The sequence below is a fragment of the Hippoglossus stenolepis genome, chromosome 18, assembly GCF_022539355.2.
Source record: "Hippoglossus stenolepis isolate QCI-W04-F060 chromosome 18, HSTE1.2, whole genome shotgun sequence".
Lineage (NCBI taxonomy): Eukaryota > Metazoa > Chordata > Actinopteri > Pleuronectiformes > Pleuronectidae > Hippoglossus > Hippoglossus stenolepis.
Window position 1 is genome coordinate 2,722,089 of NC_061500.1, and position 21,010 is coordinate 2,743,098.

The 21,010-nt window shown below is 45.4% G+C and overlaps 1 protein-coding gene across 3 annotated transcripts in view; it reads left to right on the plus strand.

Moving 5' to 3' along the window:
* Positions 1-21,010, plus strand: part of cacna1bb (calcium channel, voltage-dependent, N type, alpha 1B subunit, b) — a 92,531-nt gene that overhangs the window by 57,347 nt on the left and 14,174 nt on the right. For 2 of the 3 annotated variants that reach the window (XM_035184299.2, XM_047344389.1), the window contains exons 19-40: positions 560-622; positions 2,818-3,576; positions 5,134-5,342; positions 6,165-6,294; positions 6,820-6,949; positions 7,585-7,644; positions 8,116-8,222; positions 8,869-8,880; positions 9,689-9,709; positions 12,130-12,226; positions 13,922-14,082; positions 14,172-14,309; positions 14,594-14,795; positions 15,190-15,354; positions 16,059-16,169; positions 17,369-17,452; positions 18,369-18,371; positions 19,049-19,165; positions 19,813-19,878; positions 19,956-20,047; positions 20,159-20,309; positions 20,399-20,526. In XM_035184299.2, the coding sequence (XP_035040190.2) occupies positions 560-622; positions 2,818-3,576; positions 5,134-5,342; positions 6,165-6,294; positions 6,820-6,949; positions 7,585-7,644; positions 8,116-8,222; positions 8,869-8,880; positions 9,689-9,709; positions 12,130-12,226; positions 13,922-14,082; positions 14,172-14,309; positions 14,594-14,795; positions 15,190-15,354; positions 16,059-16,169; positions 17,369-17,452; positions 18,369-18,371; positions 19,049-19,165; positions 19,813-19,878; positions 19,956-20,047; positions 20,159-20,309; positions 20,399-20,526 (3,006 nt within the window). The remainder of the gene's footprint in view (positions 1-559; positions 623-2,817; positions 3,577-5,133; positions 5,343-6,164; positions 6,295-6,819; positions 6,950-7,584; positions 7,645-8,115; positions 8,223-8,868; positions 8,881-9,688; positions 9,710-12,129; positions 12,227-13,921; positions 14,083-14,171; positions 14,310-14,593; positions 14,796-15,189; positions 15,355-16,058; positions 16,170-17,368; positions 17,453-18,368; positions 18,372-19,048; positions 19,166-19,812; positions 19,879-19,955; positions 20,048-20,158; positions 20,310-20,398; positions 20,527-21,010) is intronic. The other variant, XM_035184301.2, reaches the window with a different exon arrangement.

A 21,010-nucleotide genomic window follows, 5' to 3' on the forward strand; every position in this document is an offset into this window, starting at 1 on the left:
TCTCATGTCGTCCATCTTTATTTACAGTCTGTGCTTTTGGTCACATGAGCTTCACGCCGCCGTTTATTAATTTAAAGTGTTTAATTTGTTCCTTAATTGCCGTGCTCCTCTAAGAACTGGGTCAGTCGACCTCTCACCATCACCACTGTTGTGTTACGTGATCTGTACGTTGTTTTACAGTTATTGGAATATTTTAATTTGTATATTATTAACATGTAATTTACTGTTTGTGTGAATTCTCTGTGCTTTTTTTTAGAGAAATTCAGGGTTTCATGACAAAATCACTCCAGACTTTTAACAAAATATAAAAACAATCTAAATGTATTTAAAACTCACATTTATATATTAAAATATAATTTCAGTCATAACTTTGTTTCTGTTTTGTGATGAAGCTCCTGAATGGTTTAATTTCGGTCTTTGTTCTTATGACGATGTATCTGCTTGTGTTGTGGTTTACGGAGGAGGGGACGGGCGGACACGGGGACGGACGGACGTCCACTCGTCCCCTCCACATTCGTGTCTCATTCTTTTCCTTTGTTTTTCTGTTCTGCATGCACAGTTTTGTAAAGCAAAATCGAGATGCACTCTCTCGCAGGTCGTCCATCAACAGCATTCAGTCACTGTGAGTTAACAGTCTCTGTTACAATATACTCCTCCTCTCCTTCCTCCTTTCCGTCCTCTCCTCTCTCCTGTTCTTGTCTCCTCTCCTTTCTTTTGTCGTTGTGGTCTCCTCTCCCCCTTTTCTCCTCATCCCTCGTCTTAGTCTCTTTCTCTCCTCTCCTCTGTTCGTGTCTCCTTTCTGGTAATCTGTTGTTTTCCCAATGGTCCTTGATTTCTCCTCCTCTTTATTCTCCCCTCTTGTCTCCTCCTTTCCTCTCCTCCTCTTTTGTCTCCTCTCCTTTCCTTTTCTCTCGTTTCCTCACCTCTCGTTTCCTCTAATCTCCTTTCGTCTCCTCTGCTCTCGTTTCCTCTACTGTCTTTTTCCCTCAAGGTCTGCTCCTCTCTTGTTTCCTCTCCTCTACTTTGCTTCCTCTCATGTCCTCTCCTCTACTCTCCTCTCATCTCCTCTCCTCTGGTTTCCTCTTCTCTCCTCTCCTCCTGCTTCCTCTCGTTTCCCCTCCTCTGCCTTTTGCTTCCTCTCGTGTCCTTTCCTCTTGTCTCCTCTCCTCTCCTCTTGCTTCCTGTCGTTTCCTCTCTTCTGCTCTTGCTTCCTCTCATTTCCTCTCCTCTCGTCTCCTCTGCTCTCGTTTCCTCTCCTCACCTCTGGACCTCCATAAAACTAAGTGAATAGTCATATCATCATTAATAATGTAGTGAAATGTATTTATGATTCCTATAGAGAAATCAATCACATGTAAATAACACAGATAAATACAGACACACATTTGAGTGAATAAATCTCTGATACATATCGATGGATTTAAAAATGCAGATGAAGGCCGGAGATGCTTATTCAACATCCCACTTGTGTATTTGTGTAAATATCTCTCTCCTCTCACTCTCTCGTCTCATCCCTCACTCTTCTCTCTTTTTAAACACTGTCTGTCTGTCTGTCGCTCACCTGTCTGTGAATACCTGTCTGTCTGTGTCCTCGGTCTGTCTGTCTGTCTGTCTGTGTCTTTGTCTTTTAGGAGTTACACTGTCTACTCCTCCCCCGCCCGACGAATCTTGAGGTACAGGTGACCAGAGGGAACAAACTTAACTAACCCATAAAGCCCCATGTAAATAAATCCCACTGTGCAGAGACAGAAACAGTAGAAACGCATCAAATGAGTTTTGATGTTTTTTATTAAGTTTATTCCCACTTCCGTTCAAAAACACGTCAGGAATAACAGCCACCCATCGCATGCTGGTCTGCCTGCCTCATTCCCACCCGGTCCCACTGGATTTCAAAGATTATTCCTGTCCAATGTTTTTCTACGTCTGAAGGGAAACATTCGACAAACAAGGAAACAACCACAGATTCATCATTTAGTCTTTGTCCCTAAGGAATGAGGCGACGTTACAAGATAAATACAGTCAGAGGTGAAGCTCTGTGTGGTAGGTCGACTCCACAACCCCAAAGGATTCAGTTTGTTGAGGAGTTTAGACAAATGTAGAAACACTAATTCAGCAAGTGGATTTTTTAATACGAAAGACGACCCAGAGGACAGAAGAGACGTCATGATTTGCCTGTGGAGGGTAAAGTCAAACTCAGGATATTTTCATTAATGACGAATAAATAAAATAAAAAAAACACACCCGACCCTACTTTTTTATTAGTTCCTCGTCTTTTAAATGAGTCAAACTCAGAATCCTTGAACGGCAGCGTTTGAAAACAGCATTTGTGCTTCAGCCGTTTATCCATAAATCATTTAGGAGAAGACGAACTCACTCACTTGTAGATGTTGAAGGTTGAACCAGTTGAAAACATAACATGCTCATTAAAATCCCAGAATCAGGTCATTTCTTGTAAACAGAATTTAGAGATCGTCCGCTGAACACGACCTTTATTGTCTAAAGGTTTTTCAGGAAGTGGAAAGAATCCTATTCTGGATTTGGGGATTTGAACTAGTTTCTCCATATATCACTGGAGCATGGTAAGTGAAAGCTTTACCATGGTGACCATTTGTTGAATCATCCATAGACCACGTCGCGTCCGGTTCTTCCTCGCTTCACGTCATTAGGAACCTGATGACTGAAGTAGGGTTTGTGGAATTTGTGGCTATGGATGGAAACGTGGAAAGTGGTGCTCGCCCCAAAATGTGAAATGTTTCAATGTCGTTGTTTGTCATCGTCACAACAATCTTCTCCTGTGGGTCTGATTCCTGTTTGCAGCAAGGAGCAGCAGCGCTCAGCCAAGAGCATGTCGGTGTGGGAGCAGAGGACCAATCAGCTGAGGAGACACAACGTCAGGTCGAGCACCGAGGCCCTGTTCAACGAGCTGGACCCCGAGGAGCGCCTCCGCATGTCCTCCGCCCTGCACCTCCACCCGGACATGAAGACCCACCTGGACCGGCCGCTGGTGGTGGAGGCCAGGAACGGCGACAAGCCCAGCAGGCCTCCCGAAGGAGGGGGACGGGATGAGGCGGGGAGTCCCCGGCAGGACGGGACGGGAGACAACTTCCACGCTCACCCCAGGAAGCATCACCGCCACCGCGACAGAAACGGCGACGGGGGCGACGGCAGGGGGGGGCGGCACCACACCCATCACAGCAGGAGCAGGGACCACAAGGCCGACCAGACGAAAGAGAGGAGGGCGGAGAGGAGCCACAGCCACGAGGGGGGGCAGGGACACAGGCACCACCACCAGGCCGGCTCCCCCGAGGAGGAGAACAATGACATGCAGGGAGGAGGAGAGGAAAGAGGGCATCGCCATCACCATTCCCATCGTCCACCCAAAGAGGGGAACGGGACGATAGCGAACGGAGCACAGGGAGAGCGGAAGGGCCGAGGAGGAGGAGGAGGAGGAGGAGGAGGAGGAGGAGGAGATAGTAATGGAGAGAGGAAGGGGCGCTGCTCTCGGATGGTCAGAGCTCAGTCGACAATGGATGGAGACGACTGCAAGAGGAACAGAAACGGAGCCCGAGGCCACAGGTAATAATGCCGCACACGTTCGACTCTATATTCACACTTTAAATACACGAGGGTGCTTTGCTTCTCTCAGGGAAATACTTCATAAGACTTATCGACATTTCCAGACACAGAAGAAGCTGCGTTCAGCTAAAAAAACAACAGATAAACCCACCGCACACCACGACTGAAGAGTCAGACATTTTCCTCAAGAGCTGGAGCAGAAGAACTGAGATAAAGGAGGATGAGCGTTGGACTTATATTTATCGGTTGGCCTGAAAAAAACGACTGATGTTCCTCCATATCTGCTAAATATGTAAAGTGTTTGCTCAGCAGTTCACGGTGTAAACAAACACGTGACGTCAGGGTTGTGATCGCAGCTCGTTTCAGTTTCACCCGAGTGGATTAAAAAAAGAAAAAATATCTTCACGTCTCAGTAGAAGATCTGATAAATAACTTCCCAGCGCGTCTCGTCTTCCCTGTTTCAATCTGCAGCCACTTGTTGTTGTTGCAGGTCAGCTCAGGCCGGCGAGGCACCGTGTCTACAAACGGAGGAAGTCATTATTTTTTGTCATCACCGTGTAAAGTGCAGCGGCGACAAACTGCAGCGTGACTCACGGCCGAGATCGATTTCCTCCCGTCGCTCTCAGGGCTGAATAAGGACAATTTCCCCCGAACAGAGGACGAAGGTGATCGAACCTCTCGTCCACCTGATTGGACAAAGAAATAAATCTTCCGCCTTCTCCTGTAAATCACATGAGCTGGATTTATAGCTGCTTTTCTAGACGACCACTCAAAGCACTAAAGTACAGGTTTACCATTCACACACATTCATACAGTTTATACACTCAATATCACAAGTAAAAAGAAAAGATTAAAAATAGTAGAGACAAATAAAAAATAGATCTACAGATAAGAACAATAAGAAACAAAACACAATGACGCAGAACATTGCAGCAGTGCACGAAGATGAAGGCAGTTAGTACGAAAGCAAAGATGGTTTTAATTAACCAGCAGAAATCTGGTTCAGACCAGGATATGTAATATATAAAAAGAGATTATAAGTGCAGTACAGTACAATAGAATACCCTTACCTTGAAATAATAATGATAATAATAATTGAAAACCCTGAGAGTGTAACAGCTTCTGAATAAATCAGAGGTTTTGAAAAAACTGCCCCACAGTCGCTCGTTTAAATTTCATATCTTCACTGCCTGTTTTTAAAATATTTATTTTGCGAGGATCTGCTGCAACAGTGACGAGTCGCAGCATCATCTCCGCGGCCCTGAGAGCGACCCGTGATGTCTCTGACTTTAATTAATCCTCCGCTGGATGTTCTAGACGACGCAAGACATAAAAACAAAAGACGTCATTTTGTTTTTATGTACGATATAAGTGTGTGTTTGGACAACTCCCCAGTAAAACTCGACTTCGAGTTGGCTGCCAGATGATTTGTGGTCTGTGTCCCACGAGGGCACACAGAACTTTTCTAACGTGGATCCAATGTGGCAGAAAAAAGCCGGAGGCACAAGAGAGTGCGGCCGCGATTCCCTGTGATAAGATCCACATGTCTTTCTCCAGAGAGAAGCAGCCAGATGCCGAGGACAGCGGCCTCGCCTCCAGTCCCCTGCAGCTCATGCACAGCAGCCTGAGTCTGGGGGAGAAGCAAGAGGACGCCGACAACCAGAAGAACTCCACCAGGGCGAGTCAGGCGGGCCTCAACAGCAGCAACGCCATCCACATCCCCGTCACCGTCACATCGCCGCCCGGGGAGACCGCCATCATTCCCAGTGAGTAGAGCACAACGTCGTCGTATCGGTATATAAGTACGACTTCACATTGTGTCAATCGTGTTTACGCACAGACTCCAAAACTTTAGGCTGTCAATAATCGGACCAGGTTTGATTTGCTGTCTTTTTTCGTATCTGCAAATTTGTTTTTTTTTGCTATCCAGGATCGACTGGATCACAGAAATTAGTTTTATTATTTTGAATGTGCGGTGTCTGTGCTGGTAGAGCATCAAACTGGACAACTGACAACCTGACTTGGAGATGATCAGGATCATTTTGCGGCTCCTTGATCCGATGATGAAATTCTCCTTGATCCTGACGACTTCTCAGGATTGGATCGGCCAAATTTTTATATATTTTATATCCTACGGTGAATTTATGGGGACGAATAGAATAATAAAATGATGACAGATAAAAACTTGATGTGCAAAGACTTTAACACAAATTATTAAAGGCAACCAATCACACGATTTAAAGAAAGAAAGTTGTGTCTAAATTGTTACTATAAACAATATCAGTGATTTTAAAAAGCTCCACAACGAGGAGCATTGACTGAATTTCCCTTTGATGGTAAAAATCTGTCTCTCCCACCACGAGAGTCGAGGCTACGAACACAGACGAATGAAACAGTCAGACTCTCTCTGTCTTGACCCTGGAACCACCATCTTATGAGAGACGTCTAATTAGTGGAGAAAGTAAAAAACAATCATCCGACGAGCACATGGACCCAAAGTGACTCTGGAATCCGCAGAAAATGTCTCATTACTCACTGATACTTTCTTTGAGCCGAACCAGCGTACTTGTTTTTTTCCCCCCCACCAGTGAACAGCATCGACTGTGACAACGTTCAAATCAGCGACGAGAAGAAAGATCTGGAGGAAGAGGAGGCGGCTAATGGGCCTCGGCAGATCCTCCCCTACAGCTCCATGTTCGTCTTCGGGCAAACGAATCCGTGAGTCACAGCCGGGGGGGTGGTGGGGGTGATGGTGAGTTGAACTACAAACATCAGAAAGTTCATAAAACATGTAGAATAACAAAAACCTGTAGATGTGTCATTTAATTCACCAACGTTGTCGCAGCAGTTCTTAAAATAAAACATATATTATACATATTTTAATGTAGCTCTTCTGATTGTCTAAGGATCTTTTTAATGAGTCACCTTTTGTCATATTATTAAGAAAAAGTAACTCTCTTCATCCTGCTTTAGCCAAAATTTTGCCTAAACTTCATATATCAGTGTTTCTTCAGCAGAAGCTTCATATTGATTTGATTAATAAACGTTGTGAACCCAGAGTCACGTCCTTTAAATCAGCGTGGACGGTTTTTTGTGTTGTCTTCACCTTAACAGACCCAGTGAGCTGTCACGACTCCCTGTGCACTTTTACTTTAAGTGAATGTGTGTGGTAATGTGTGTGTGTGTGTGTGTGTGTGTGTTGTGTGTGTGTGTGTGTGTGTGTGTTGTCTGTGTGTGTCGTAGGGTGCGGCGGCTGTGTCACTACGTGGTCAACCTGCGCTACTTCGAGATGTGCATCCTGATGGTCATCACCATGAGCAGCATCGCTCTGGCAGCCGAGGACCCGGTGCAGGCCAACGCGCCGCGCAACAACGTGAGTCCCACTGACAGCTGGACGTCGAGAACGAACATCTGGACGCAGACAACCGACGCGCACACGCGCGGGGGGGGACACACAGACCAGTTTCTGCAGGCTCACACAAGTGCATGAGGATTCACACAGACACGTCTGATTTGGGCTGATTCTTCCGCACTGATTGAGGCGTCTCGGCCAACCGGCTCTGACAGCTGGGAAAAACAACAAGAAGCGTTTTAAGTCAAACTCTGACAATTTCAAATATAACCAAATATAATCCAGTTTGGCAGGTTGTGTCTGTGCTGCGCTGTCTGTGCTGCGCTGTCTGTGGAGCCCATGTTGGGATTGAGGATGTCATACATGCACACGGACATGAGACTTGAGTTTTGGCGTTTTGACGGACAAGCACAACTAATTAATATTCTAGTCAGGGGCACAGAGGGAATCTGGGGTGATGTTTGTGTGTGTGTGTGTTGTTTGTGTATGTGATGATGAGTGTGTGCGATCGTGGGAGCGCTCAGGCGATGTGCACACACACACACACACACACACACACACACACACACACACAGTATCTCTAACCAGAAGCATCAGTCACTGGATCTGCAGATGAGTCACTTCACAGGATATTTTCTCCCCGTGTGTTGCTGCAGGTTCTGAAGTATCTGGATTACGTCTTCACTGGAGTCTTCACGTTTGAGATGGTGATTAAGGTGAGAGCACTTTACAGGTCAAAAAACACAAAACAATTCAGACTTTATTTTATTTATAATGATGTTCTCAACTGAATTTAATCTAAACTTTGGAGTTAGGACTCGTGTCGTGTTGAGATAAACAATTAATCTGAGATTAGCGTGGACGTAGGTGTGTGTTTTGAACCTGCGCTCACTGGGAAGGTTAGCACCCAGCGGACTGCAGCTCTGACACTGCTAATGGCTTTGTGGTTTTTCTCCTCTCGGCTGTGATAACCATCGGCACTTAATGCCATGCAGGCACTTTAGATAATGAACGGTCTGGGTGAGTGCACTGAAGGTGCCAACTATGAAAAGCAGAGGTGATTTAAATCTTTTAAGCCGTGAAGAAAGGAGGGATCAAAGTAAACCCTGAAAAAGAAAATGAAAATCTCGGCGTCATCTTGTTTGATTTTCTCTATAATTCCATTATTCTTTATTCTGTGACTGCAGATGATTGACTTGGGGCTGCTGCTCCACCCTGGCGCGTATTTCCGTGACCTGTGGAACATCCTGGACTTCATCGTGGTCAGCGGAGCTCTGGTGGCCTTCGCCTGCTCGTAAGTCCACAGGAGTTTACCTGACACCTTTGAGCCAATCGGAAACACGGAGTCACAGCGGGAATTGTTTTGAGGATTACTTTGGTTTATCTCGCGATACGTTTCCCCGTTCGAACGATGCAACGTTGTCATTTAAAGTCAAAGACGAAGTTTGAAGAGCTGCCGACCCAATTATCAGGACATTCTCTGGACTCCATGTCTGCAAACGGCTTTAGTTGTTTCTCTCGGGCTCGGACGTGTTCAACCAGAAAAAATGTGGCCCCGAGCTAAACTGTAGAAAAGTATCGGGAGGTAACGCAACAGTAATCCTCAAAATTCTCGCTCGGACCCTTCGGGCTCTGTAGAAAGAAAGAAATGATCCGTAGCCTCCGTATAAACAGAGTTAATGATCCCCATGAAACTTCCAGCGTTGCATTCTGGGTATCTAGCGAGGTCGTTTATTTGGCCTCCTCCCACCAGTGCTGTACAAACCCACTGAATTGTCCTGAAGTTCTGCAGTTTGTCTCCTTGTGTGTTTTTTCTTCTCCTCTGCTTTATATATTGATGCTTCTCTCTGTCTTTTTATCTGTTGCTGACTTTGTCTCTGTCTTTTACTTTCTTTCCCTCTTTCTTTCTTTCTGTCTTTTCTGGCTTGGATTGCTTTCAGGAGCCTCATGGGGTAATGCCTGCTCTCTCTGCCCGTTTCATCACTCCGTCCCCGTGCTCGTCTTCCTGTCTTGTGTCTCCTGCTCTTCTTCCTGTCCTTCTCAGCCCGTTTACCGACGCGTCCGTCTTCGACAAATGTCACATTTTGTTATTTTGCTTTTCTTATCGCCGGCGCCACCGTTCCAATCAAAGACACTGACATTTACTCTGTTTGTGTTGCATAACTGTGTTTGTGTCTGCGCTCGGGTTGCGTAAGAGTAATTACCCGTCCTCCGTTTATCGCACACATCTTATACGTGCGTCAGTTGGAACAATACACACAAATCGCAGTGTGGCGGCACAGCGAATAATTTAAATACTGGACACATATTTAAATTCTGCTGTGTCTAAAAGGCACAATTTAAAAAAAAGATGCTTCTCATATTTCTTCTCATTTCGATGTTCATTTCTAAACATAAAAATAACTTTAAAGTACTTTACACTATGATGACATTCTTTCTTTCTGTCTTTTCTGTCCTCATGTTCGTACACATAATCTCTAATATTTCCTCGGACTCGTCTTTCACTGGATGATCAGTTTAATTGCTTCTGTTTATCTCTGTATCTGTGTTTTTCTTTTCACTCTGTTGTCAGTTTTAAAAAGCTGAATAATGTCTCTGTACCTTCATGTCTGTGTGAAATCTGCTTAATATCTTTATTTTCCTCTGTTTTTTCTTTATCTGCTCATTTGCTCTCGTTTGTGTGGGTGGTGTTTGTGTTAATGTGTGTGTGTGTGTCTGTCTGTGTGTGTGTGTGTGCTCATAACCGCTTTTTCTCATCAGATCCCAGCAAAGCGTGGCCAGGTGGGAACTGCCCCTCTCTCTAACTGTAACTTATTGACCCTCCCTCCCTCTCCCCCTCCCCCACATGTGAAAGAGGAAAGCTCCTCCTCTTATCAACCTCTCCATCGCATCGTGTTTGGGATACGACCCCCGACCTCCTCACCTCCTTCCTCTCCCCCTGTTGGAAAAGTCACGTCCCGTCCCAATATTGGGGCGACGAAAATAAAAAGACAATATTGGGAACTCCGAGTTATAGCTTTCAGAAGACCAGCATAAATACAACAATACAAATCTAACGCCAACATACACACACACAGGAAGAAAGACAGACAGAGAGGGACAGGAAAATGCTAAAATGAAAAATATGGAGTTCATAATTATTTGAGCATGTGATTTTATTTCCTGCCGCACGTGAACCTGCTCGATAAGGAGCCTCGTGCGTCCTGTGCACACGCGTCTGATTGGACGTCAGCTCTTAGCGTCTCTAAACAGGAAGTGCTCGTCAGCTGAGAGGATCAGTGATGATGACCTCATATGCCAGGCTGCTGAGCACATTAGGCTATCAGTGGTGATCTGTGCCTCACTGATGTGAACACACAACCTTGTGTACACACACACACACACACACACACACACACACACGCGCACGCACATTACATCTTCCTTGCCTGCGGCTCTTCTGAAAGCTATTGGGAGACTGTTCTTGCCGTCTCAATGTGTCGAGCTCCTTGAATAGCGAGGACTGGCATTGACTTTGCAGATTGCATGCCAGGATAACCAAGTCATCTGAGCATGAGAGCTGCATGCCTTTTTGTCAGACTTAAGAGTTCTCCACCGAGAAAGGAGAGGAGAGAGAACGCCCCGGGCCTGAAACGTATGGAACCAGGCTCCTGTTCGAGCCGCGTCCTGCCTCACCCACTTTATAATGAAGCACAGATACGAATGCATGACATGAGTTAAAGCTGCAGCTCAATCGATCATTCGTAAAAGGGGGGACCAGAGGAGACAGTGTTACTTACTGCTACTGCTTTACTGTAATTGTACAAAAGAAAGCAGTACTATGACATTTAGAGTAGTGCTACATCTGAATAGCAATTGTACAGATTTATAAAAACCTTTAAATCAGACAAAACACACAAACCAGTAAATATGAGACTAGTGGCAGGCTCGTTAATATTTTTCCATCAAGAACTATGAATTATTCTCTGAGAAATCAACAAAAACGTTAAAAAGACGCCAAATCTCACGATGAAAAGAACCCAATCAAATGTTCCACCAATAATCTGTAGTTTTTGTGTAATCCTGCTAAGTAACAGACCAAAGACTAGACTAGACCAAACGTACACGTAACCTCATTAATTGATTTCTAGTAAAGGGATCTGTGAAGCTGCCTGTGTTCGTCGAATACATTATTAAAAATTAAATACGACAAAGCAGTTTGTGTCTCTGCCTTAGTGACCGAGTGGTGTAAGGAGCAGAGGGCCCCTTGGGGCCACTAGCGTCCATCACCAGAGCTCTTAGACGTTGTCTTTTCCTGTTGTGTCCTTTCACAACCTTCACACATGAAGCTGTCGGCCGTGCACAGCCACAGATGTTTGCACACTCCTGATTTCTACGTCTCAGAATTCTTTAAAGTGGAGAAGAAACGACCGAGAGAGCGTCTCTGTCCATATCGTGAGGCTGCGTGACTGATTAATTAAAGATCCCAGTGTCCTTGGCCAATGTCAGTGTGTGAGTGAGTGATGGCTCGGCTGTTATTAGTGCACCTGTTAGTTTAAACCCCCCCCCAGCCGCTCCACACTGTTTGTAACACAGTAACGTGCAGCTCACTCACTCTTTCATTAGATATGTAACGTTTTTATTGTGTAGAAAACAACACGTGGGCTTTGTGTGGTGGTGAAAGAACTGGGGTTAGGGTTAAGGAGGAGTGAGAGAAAGAGAGACAGAGGAGAAGGATGGGTTTGAACAGAGACTGAAGATATATAAAGAGAGAGAGAAATAAGGAAGAAAGAGAGGAAGGAAGGAAGGAAGGAAGGAAGAGAAAGAAAACATAAAGACAGATGGAAACAAGGAAAGAAGAGGAAAGGTGGATGTGAGAAAAGATGAATGTAATAAAACATAATATTAAGCAGAAATGACACAATATTTAAATCACATGTAAAATCCTCGTCTAAAATATGAACGATTTCCAAGAACCAGAGTGAAAGTGCTCGTTACTCTAAAATCTTCCCTGCAGCATGTTTCTGTAAAATAACACCGCACTCTCTCACTTGCATTGCTCCACTAACGCAGTATAAAGAAGTACTACTGGTACACACAGTACAGTGTGTGTACAGTGTGTACTACAGCCCTTGTTCCTGGGGGCTGGGATCAGAGGGTTTACATGATTATCGGTTACACTGCGTCACCCAAACTGATTCTCTCTCACCCCGTGTGCGCAGAGGGACCAAAGGCAAGGACATCAACACCATCAAGTCCCTCCGGGTCCTGCGGGTCCTGCGGCCACTCAAGACCATTAAGCGTCTGCCCAAGCTGAAGGTACAGTAATCCCATCCGTCAGCCAGCGAGTCTATTCCGAGGAGGGGACAGGAAACACGACGAGAGAGCGGCTGGTGCGGCGTTCCGTGAAAACGTCGCTCGCACCAATCGGGAATCAAACGTATTTACTGTGTAATAATACCGTATCGCTCTCATCTGGAATCAGTTCATAAATCAATCGTGTGTAGTTGTAGATGAAAGATTTGAGCTGTTTGACCTTCGTGCTGTTCTGGGTTATGAAGGAGGTACATTGAATTTCTTTATCGGAGCAGTTCTGTGTCAAGGAGGTCGATTGAGAACGTACAGATACCGACACAGTTACAAGTGATCAAATGTATTTTGTGCTCATGTTCAGGTTCATAATTTTAATTTGTGTTATTGCTTAAAAAGGTTTGAAAGCTCGAATGTTCAGTGAACACATCACTGTCGTCTGACTGTCCGTCGCTGCAGCTCCTCTCTTCAGCCTCTGTCTCAAACACTTGGTTTTAGCTCCTGTCTCTTTAAGACCCCCCCCTCCTGATAAAGCCCGCTCTGATTGGCCAGCTGGCTCACTCTGTGACGTGATTGGCCAGTTGCTTCAGATACTTTTCCTGCCAGCCCCCCTCGTAAAATGTGCGATTCAGCCCTTGTGTGGAATAGAGCAGGAAATATTTCTTGATGACGTTTATATCAAACAACAGGACGAGTAAACAGCGCCACCCTCAGTCAGGGAGGGAGAACAACAACAACAGAAGACGCACAAATGGATTTAGAAAGTTTGTAGAAAAGTTGGCCATCTAAAGGAATTTTTTGTTTCGATGCGAATGGAAGTTTTTCGGATCCTCAAGCAGGATAAAAGCTCTGTGATGTGAAAAGTCAGTAATAATGAAAAGCTGCTGTTCTCGTCAAGGCGTCAAACCGTTTCCTCCGACGCTGAGGTGACAGCTTCCCTCTGGTGCGGGACGGCGCCCGATCATCCGAACGTAATGACCCCGACAGAAGATGAAAGATCTGATTGGGGTAATGGGAGCGAGAGGACGGGGACGGATCAGAGCTGACGGACGGACGCACGCTCGTCCCCGACTCCTCCCGGAGACGTGGACAGAGGGGTTTGACGGACAGGCTGGTAGAAGATCGGCGGGGAACTGCGCTCCGTGCTGCGCTCTGACTCAATCACCAGTCGGCGTATTAATTGGTTAGATTGCATATGTGTCAGCAGAGATGGACAAAGAGCTTCGTCTCTGAGAGAGAGAGAGAGAGAGAGAGAGAGAGAGAGAGAGAGAGAGAGAGAGAGAGAGAGACGATATTGAGCCGTGGTTAAACGATAATAATGAAATAATGGATGGACAAATTAAGCCACAGGTAATTTCAGGAAGTTTTCAGCAAACTGATTCCTCAGAATTAACTTTCTGTCACAAACAAAATGAAAACCGGGTCTTTTGTTGCTGCAGGTGTCAGTTTTTTTAATAAAATCTCCAGTCAGGTTTTTTTTCATTATGCATTTTTTTATTTCCCTCAGTTTTCACCTGAAATTAAAATGAATAATGGCTTTAATTTCTTTTTTCGAAGAACCGCTGCCTCCTGGAAATGAAGTGAATGTGAGTCTCCTCAAAACCACTGGCAGATGAACGTGTACTGATCCGCGCGTGTGTGTGTGTGTGTGTGTGTGTGTGTGTGTGTGTGTGTGTGTGTTGTGTGTGTGTGTGTGTCTTTCAGGCCGTGTTCGACTGTGTCGTGAACTCCCTGAAGAACGTCCTGAACATCCTCATCGTCTACATGCTCTTCATGTTCATCTTCGCCGTCATCGCCGTGCAGCTCTTCAAGGGAAAGTTCTTCTACTGCACCGACGAGTCCAAGGGTCTGGAGAAAGACTGCAGGTCCGTCCTCACTTTCAGTCGTCAATACCTGAATGAATCTAACTATAGTTTGTCTCATGTGCCCCTGACACTGTCCCTCTGTCCCTCAGGGGTCAGTTTCTGGACTATGGCCGGGATGGCGTGGCAGCTCAGCCCCGAGAGTGGAAGAAGTACGAGTTCCACTACGACAACGTTCTCTGGGCCTTCCTGACGCTCTTCACCGTCTCCACCGGAGAAGGCTGGCCCATGTGAGTGTGGACACGATGTGGGCAGCTCTGACTCAGCTGCGCACTTTAAAAACTAATTATCTCAAGGCACTTTACTTTGAAAAGTCGAGAACCAGGAACAGTTGTGATTCTCTCTTGGATGAGAACATGGTAACTAACTAACCTGACGTCTGTAATAACTATAAAAAACTTTGTAAATGTTTGACAAACTAAAGGTTGAGTGACTTTAAACAGATATTTAAAGCATCATTCAGTGTATTATATCATGTCTGGTTGTGTTTGAATCCCTTTCTCCTTCCTGTCAGGGTCCTGAAACACTCCGTGGACGCCACCTACGAGGACCAGGGCCCCAGCCCGGGCTTCCGCATGGAGACGTCCATCTTCTACGTGGTCTACTTCGTGGTCTTCCCCTTCTTCTTCGTCAACATCTTCGTGGCTCTGATCATCATCACGTTCCAGGAGCAGGGAGACAAGGCCATGTCGGAGTGCAGCCTGGAGAAGAACGAGGTGGGGAGCGTCCGGTTTTATCTGTTAGAATTCAAAACACAGTCCGATCCAAACTACATCTAACGTGACGGACAATTCCCTCAAACAGAATAAAGTCTGAAGCAGAAGCTGTGTGTGGGGGGGAATCGTCTCCTCTTCATCCTCACTTCACAGGGACTTTGGTTAAAATCCGTCTGTTTTCTCTCTGTGAAGAATTGGCCGCTGATTAAAGAGCATCTCTTCTTTTGATTTTTACAAAAATGTTGGGTCGATCCTCTCGTGACTCGCCAGCTGCCTTCTCCGGTTGTGAAACTTCACTCCCAGCACTCGTGTGATAAAAGGTGTGAAGCTCCCGCATCAGAGAGGATTCACACACAATCTTCTTTTTTTGTTTTTCTCCACCGAAAAAAAACAGCGAGCTTGTATCGACTTCGCCATCAACGCCAAACCGCTGACGAGGTACATGCCAGCGAACAAGCTGTCCTTCCAGTACAAGATGTGGAAGTTTGTGGTGTCGCCGCCGTTCGAGTACGCCATCATGACTTTAATCGCCCTCAACACGGTCGTGCTGATGATGAAGGTCAGTGATTCCTCCTCCTAGTGAGCCAGATCCTCTCAGAGGCTGATTTCAGACGGGAACTCTGGAAAATGTCTTTGTCTTGAGTTTGTTTTTCACACGGCAGCACGTCAGGGAAATCGTCTCCCAGTAAGTTTGTACTGGGAGACTAGCTGGAGATTGTCCGGAGCCTCTGACTCGGACCTTTGTGTTCTCAGGTGCAGCGCCTCCGGAGAATCTCAGTTCAGAAGAAGCTCTGAATTAAAATGTGTTGGCTCTGTGATATAATATTTACTTCCCCCGTCGTGACACAACTCACTGCAGAAACTGTTTCCGAGAATCGGAGCCACTTAATGATGTGAAGCTGTGGTCTGGCCTTGAGACGTTGTCAACAATTAAAAAAACCAAACAGCACCGACACCCGGCTCAGCATCACAGGGAAGCGCTCGTGTGTTGGCAGCTTCATTTTCTCAGGAACCCTCTGAGGAAATGAAACCATGGAGCAGCTCTGCACATGAAAACACTTTCATTATATCGCAATATATTCAGTCAAATTCACATTATGTCCGTAAACTCTGGATGATTTGTTTTAAATCAGGCAGAGTGGAGCCGTAAAGAGGAAGGTCCCATTAACAGAAGGTCTTCGGTTCGATCCCCAGCTCAGCTCAGCGTTCTCCATATCTGTGAACCTGGTGTTTATAATCTGTGCTTCTTCCCGTTGTCCTCAGTTCTACGGAGCTCCAGACCTGTACGAGTCGATGCTGAAGTACTTAAACATCCTCTTCACGGCGCTCTTCACCCTGGAGTGCATCCTCAAGATCATTGCCTTCGGCCCTCTGGTGAGCTGTGAGGACCGGGTGCTGTTAATTAATCCCCGTTGTGTTTCCGTTTGCACACACGAAGGAAATTCTCTCTTTCGAGGCAGCCGGAGAAATCAGAGCGAAGGCGACGTCGTCAAACTGATGCAGCTGTGTTAAAGTTAAAGATATAAAACAATGCTTCAATGTCACAAACCCAGAGAAATGGGACGTTTCATTTTGTCGCCCTTTAATGACGACACGTTTTTGGTCGTCTCTGCTATAACTTGAAAATATGACAAAGGAAGAACACCTTCCTCTGTTCGTATCGGTCGCTCGACGTTTGCTGTGTAACGTGAATACAACTTTTAATACGTGACCTCATCCGTTAACGTGAATTTCACCCTCGCCGCTTCACAACAACTTGATTGAGAGACCCCTGGTGGCCAAAGTTTCATATTGTACGTTTAAAGATATAAGATTTCTTTTTTTGTTATATGCCACACACAGTTAATCTTGAACGGCTGTTTCTTGAAGGATTTAGCTTTTATTTCTTATTACGTTGCAACAATATCAGAGGGGGCTATAATGTTAAAAATGGTAATTAAAGGTGAAACATTTATTCAGGAAAGAGGAGGATGAAGTAGCAAATAAAAACCGGGGATGAGCGGAGGAGTGCACAGAGAGAATAAATCTCCCATCGCGGGCCATCTGGCCTCCGGCGAGGCATTTCATCTCTGGCTCCGTTCCATTTACGAGGCCCATTTATTAAATAGCTTTTCTCACACACCACTTACCTCCACCTGTTTGGCTGCTGAGCCCGGGCGGGGGGGTGCTCTCATGTGCTGCAGGGGCCTGGCACCAGCCCCCCCCCCCCAGGACCTGGATGACTGACCAGTCCGAGAGCATCCAGGCTGCAGGCTGCTCCGCTGTGTGTTGAATATATGCACATGTAGATATCGTGTCCCGGAGGATGTCGAGGTTTAGTGTTTTCATTCCTCTCCGTCTGTTTGTCAGCAGGATTATGCAAAAAGGTATTTAACGGATTTCCGCAAAACTTGGTGGAAAGATGGGGAAGAACCCGTTAAATGTTGACGTGGATCCAGGATTTATTTCTTCATTTTCATCTTTGACATTTTCACTGATTTTCTATGGAATCATTCATGGATATAAATGAAAACACAGATTTTGGATGATCTCTCTGTGTCCGGTCTAATCTCTGCTTGGTCTTTGTTTTGCAGAACTACCTGAAAGCAGCGTGGAACGTGTTCGACTTTGTGACCGTGCTCGGGAGCATCACAGACATCCTGGTCACAGAGGTGAAGGTAAGTGAAGAGACCCACAGCAGAACTTATACATGAACATGAGGAGGTTGTGAATTTACTTTCATAAATCGTAAAACTACCAAACCAATTTCCATTAAATCTTTGAAGGGGGGGACGTGACCCGAGGAAGAACCCATTACATTCAGGAGTGGACCTGAATAAACGAGTGGATCCATTATGTCTTACTTTATTTAACATGGCAAGAAATGACATTAAGCTCATGTAATATAATAATTTGGAGCAGATATGAATAAAAATCTGGATCCAGGGAATTTAAATGTGGATTCATGAGGAGGCTGCTGGGCCTTGGTGGAGATATGAGCTCTACTGTTCTAGTTTTCATTAGTTTGTCAAGTAATATTTATTTTCAACGCTGTGTTTTATAAGAAGACGTTAAATTGATTGAATAGTTTGCAAGTTATTTGACTTGAATTCCTCAGTTATTATTTCCATGTAGTTGTTTTTCTTGAAGCTGTTTCCTTTTATGTTTAAATACGTATCTGAACAGAACCTGGATGTTTAATGTGCTGCTTTGCTGTGCTCTCACACTCTCAGTCCTCGAGTCCGAAGCTCAGCCAAGAAAACTAAGAGCAGAAACATGAAAGTCGTTAAAAAATCTGTCTCTTAAAACGAACCTGGAACCTGAACTCGGACATGAGGATGAAAAGCAGACGCAGGAGAACAGGAGGAACATTTCAGCCGTTACACTTTCTCCTGTTGAATCTCAGCTGGAGGAAACACAAGCCTTCGATTGGAGGACTGAGAGCTGTAGCTTTCTGTGTCGTTCTCGCTCTCTTCATGTGATCATTCGTCTTCTTCTTCTGTCTCTTCTCTCGCTCTCTTCCTGTTTTTGATTTCTCTGTGGCTCTGCTGTGTGTTTCCTGGTGCCCCTCGCTCTGTCACATGACACCTGCAGACGGTAAGTGGCTTTTCTTTGACGGCCGCTGATATTTGTCACTTTCTTGCCTGCGTCAGTGTGCGTGTGTTGTTCTACTGAAGCCTCAACGTGACGTGACGCTAACAGGAGACAGTTTGAAATGTGTTTCTTTAGCAACGATCTCAGTTGAATAGGAGGCGATATTAAAATTGGTTATTAAAAATAACCTTAACAATGATTCACGCCTCGTTTCTACAGTTTTATTTCGTGCTTCAATGCACAGGAATAGATTTTATCTGTCATTCGCTGCCTTTGATTTAAAATCGCTGTCTAAAGCACATTGTTATTATCAATGTATTTATTAATTTAAATGAATGTATCTGAATGTAAGAATGAACTCTTACATTTGTTTAACTTTAACCTTTTGCTAAATTAACATTATTGAATTCATAATGTGTTAAATGTGCTGAACAAGTTTATATTCAATAATACAATCACACAAATCAGCTTTTATGCTAACTTCCTGTTGCACAAAGTCAAATCCATCGCCAAACACATTTCTTCAACGTACATTGGAGGCAAACTTCGTACCGAAAAGTACCGGTTGTTAAAAGACTTTTATCTCAGAGCCTTTTCCTGACTTTACCTGAGTTGTGGTGGCAAATGTTTTCCTCCTCCTGACGCTGCCACCACTCAGTGTCTTCGGTTTCCTCTCACAGGACAAGATGATCAACCTGAGTTTCCTGCGACTGTTCCGAGCCGCTCGTCTCATCAAGCTGCTGCGACAGGGCTACACCATCCGCATCCTGCTGTGGACCTTCGTCCAGTCCTTCAAGGTGAACACACACACACAGATACGTGTCTAAAACATGTGGGTGAGTGTGTGTGTTGCACAGAAAGAGATTAAGAGTTGTTCAGGTTGATTTAAAGCTGAACACGTGGACGTGGCTCAGAATCCGAACAGAGGAACAGCAGCAGGCCGGGACACGCTTGCACAATCCCTGTGTTGCCGCTCAAATCAAACCGAGCCAGCTCCCGGCAGACAGCGGTTGGGATTCTTCACACCCTGCGCCGCCTCGCTCTCTAAATCCCCCCGAGACGAGCCGAGCTAAACGCGCGGCGCCCCGACCGCGGCCGAGGGAATTTACAGCGGCTTTAATGTCAGTGGTGAGAGCTTTTAAACCCAACGAGGATGGACTGTAGCTGCAGAGTGTTAAAAAGGTGTCCATTTAATTACAGCAAACGTTCGCCTCCTCCTCGCTCAGATATAAATAGCTGGTTAAAAGAATCGACCCTGCAGCTTTAATCGTGTGTGTGTGTCTGTGTGTGTGTGTGTGTGTGTGTGTGTGTGGAGATCAAACGTTAGACAAAGTGCTCAAAGGGTTTTGTGTGTGTCTAATGCTTTAAGTGTGTGTGTGTGTGTGTATAAATTAGTGTTTGTGCTCTGAAAGCGTTGACGCTGTATTGTCGTGTTTGTCTCCAGGCTCTGCCGTACGTCTGCCTCCTCATCGCCATGCTCTTCTTCATCTACGCCATCATCGGAATGCAGGTGAGTTGGGACACGAGCAGCTGGGCCTCGAATGCAGGAACCTTGATGTGATGATCTTCTTTCTCGTGTCGTCTCAGGTGTTTGGAAACATCGAGCTGAATGAAGACACCGCCATCGATCACCACAACAACTTCCAGACATTTTTCCAGGCGCTGACGCTTCTCTTCAGGTGAACCTGCTTCCATCTTCCTGATGCTTCTACTACTGACGAGTACTGATAACGCTCGCCGCTGCTTCCTCTGCAAAGTCAACGTGTGCGTTCGCTGTGTGTGTCCTTCAGGAGTGCGACGGGCGAGGCGTGGCATGAGATCATGTTGTCGTGTCTCAGTAACCGGCCGTGTGATAGACTCTCAGGAACTGTGGGGAAGGAGTGTGGCAGCGACTTCGCCTACTTCTACTTCGTCTCCTTCATCTTCCTCTGCTCCTTCCTGGTCAGTGTGGAAACAGAGGCTCAGACTTATATCTGTATGTATAAATATATATCGTTTATTTCTCAAACGTGTGTGTTTTCATTGTCCAGATGTTGAACCTCTTTGTCGCCGTCATCATGGACAACTTCGAGTACCTAACCAGGGACGCCTCGATCCTGGGGCCGCATCACCTCGACGAGTTCATCCGTGTGTGGGCGGAGTACGACCCGGCTGCGTGGTACGAGATCTCATTATTATATAACACAAGCACTTTCCTGACCTGACTACTGACAAAATGTATATTAAGTGTATATTAAATAAATGCTTACTTATATTATAATCACTCAACACTTTCCCAATCTAATCAAAGTGTTTTTTACGTTACAAGTCACTTTTCACCTGTTCACACACAATACAGTTTTTTAGGTGCTGGGGATCAAACCACCGACCTCCTGGTTTGTGGACGACCCTCTCTTGTTCCTGAGCCACAGCCGCCTCCCCTTTCCTAAAACACATGGTGTTATTGAAAATATAGATATCACCACTAGGTGTCACTAAATCCTACACATTGAACCTTTAAGTACATAACAGAGTAAATGTACCACCGCTGCAGGAGAGCTGGTGGTTTTACACAGAGAATGATCTGAAAATGAAATATTTCAATATTCGAAATGAGCAACAACAACAAGAGATGTTCGTTGTCTTTGTGCAGCGACGTGTTG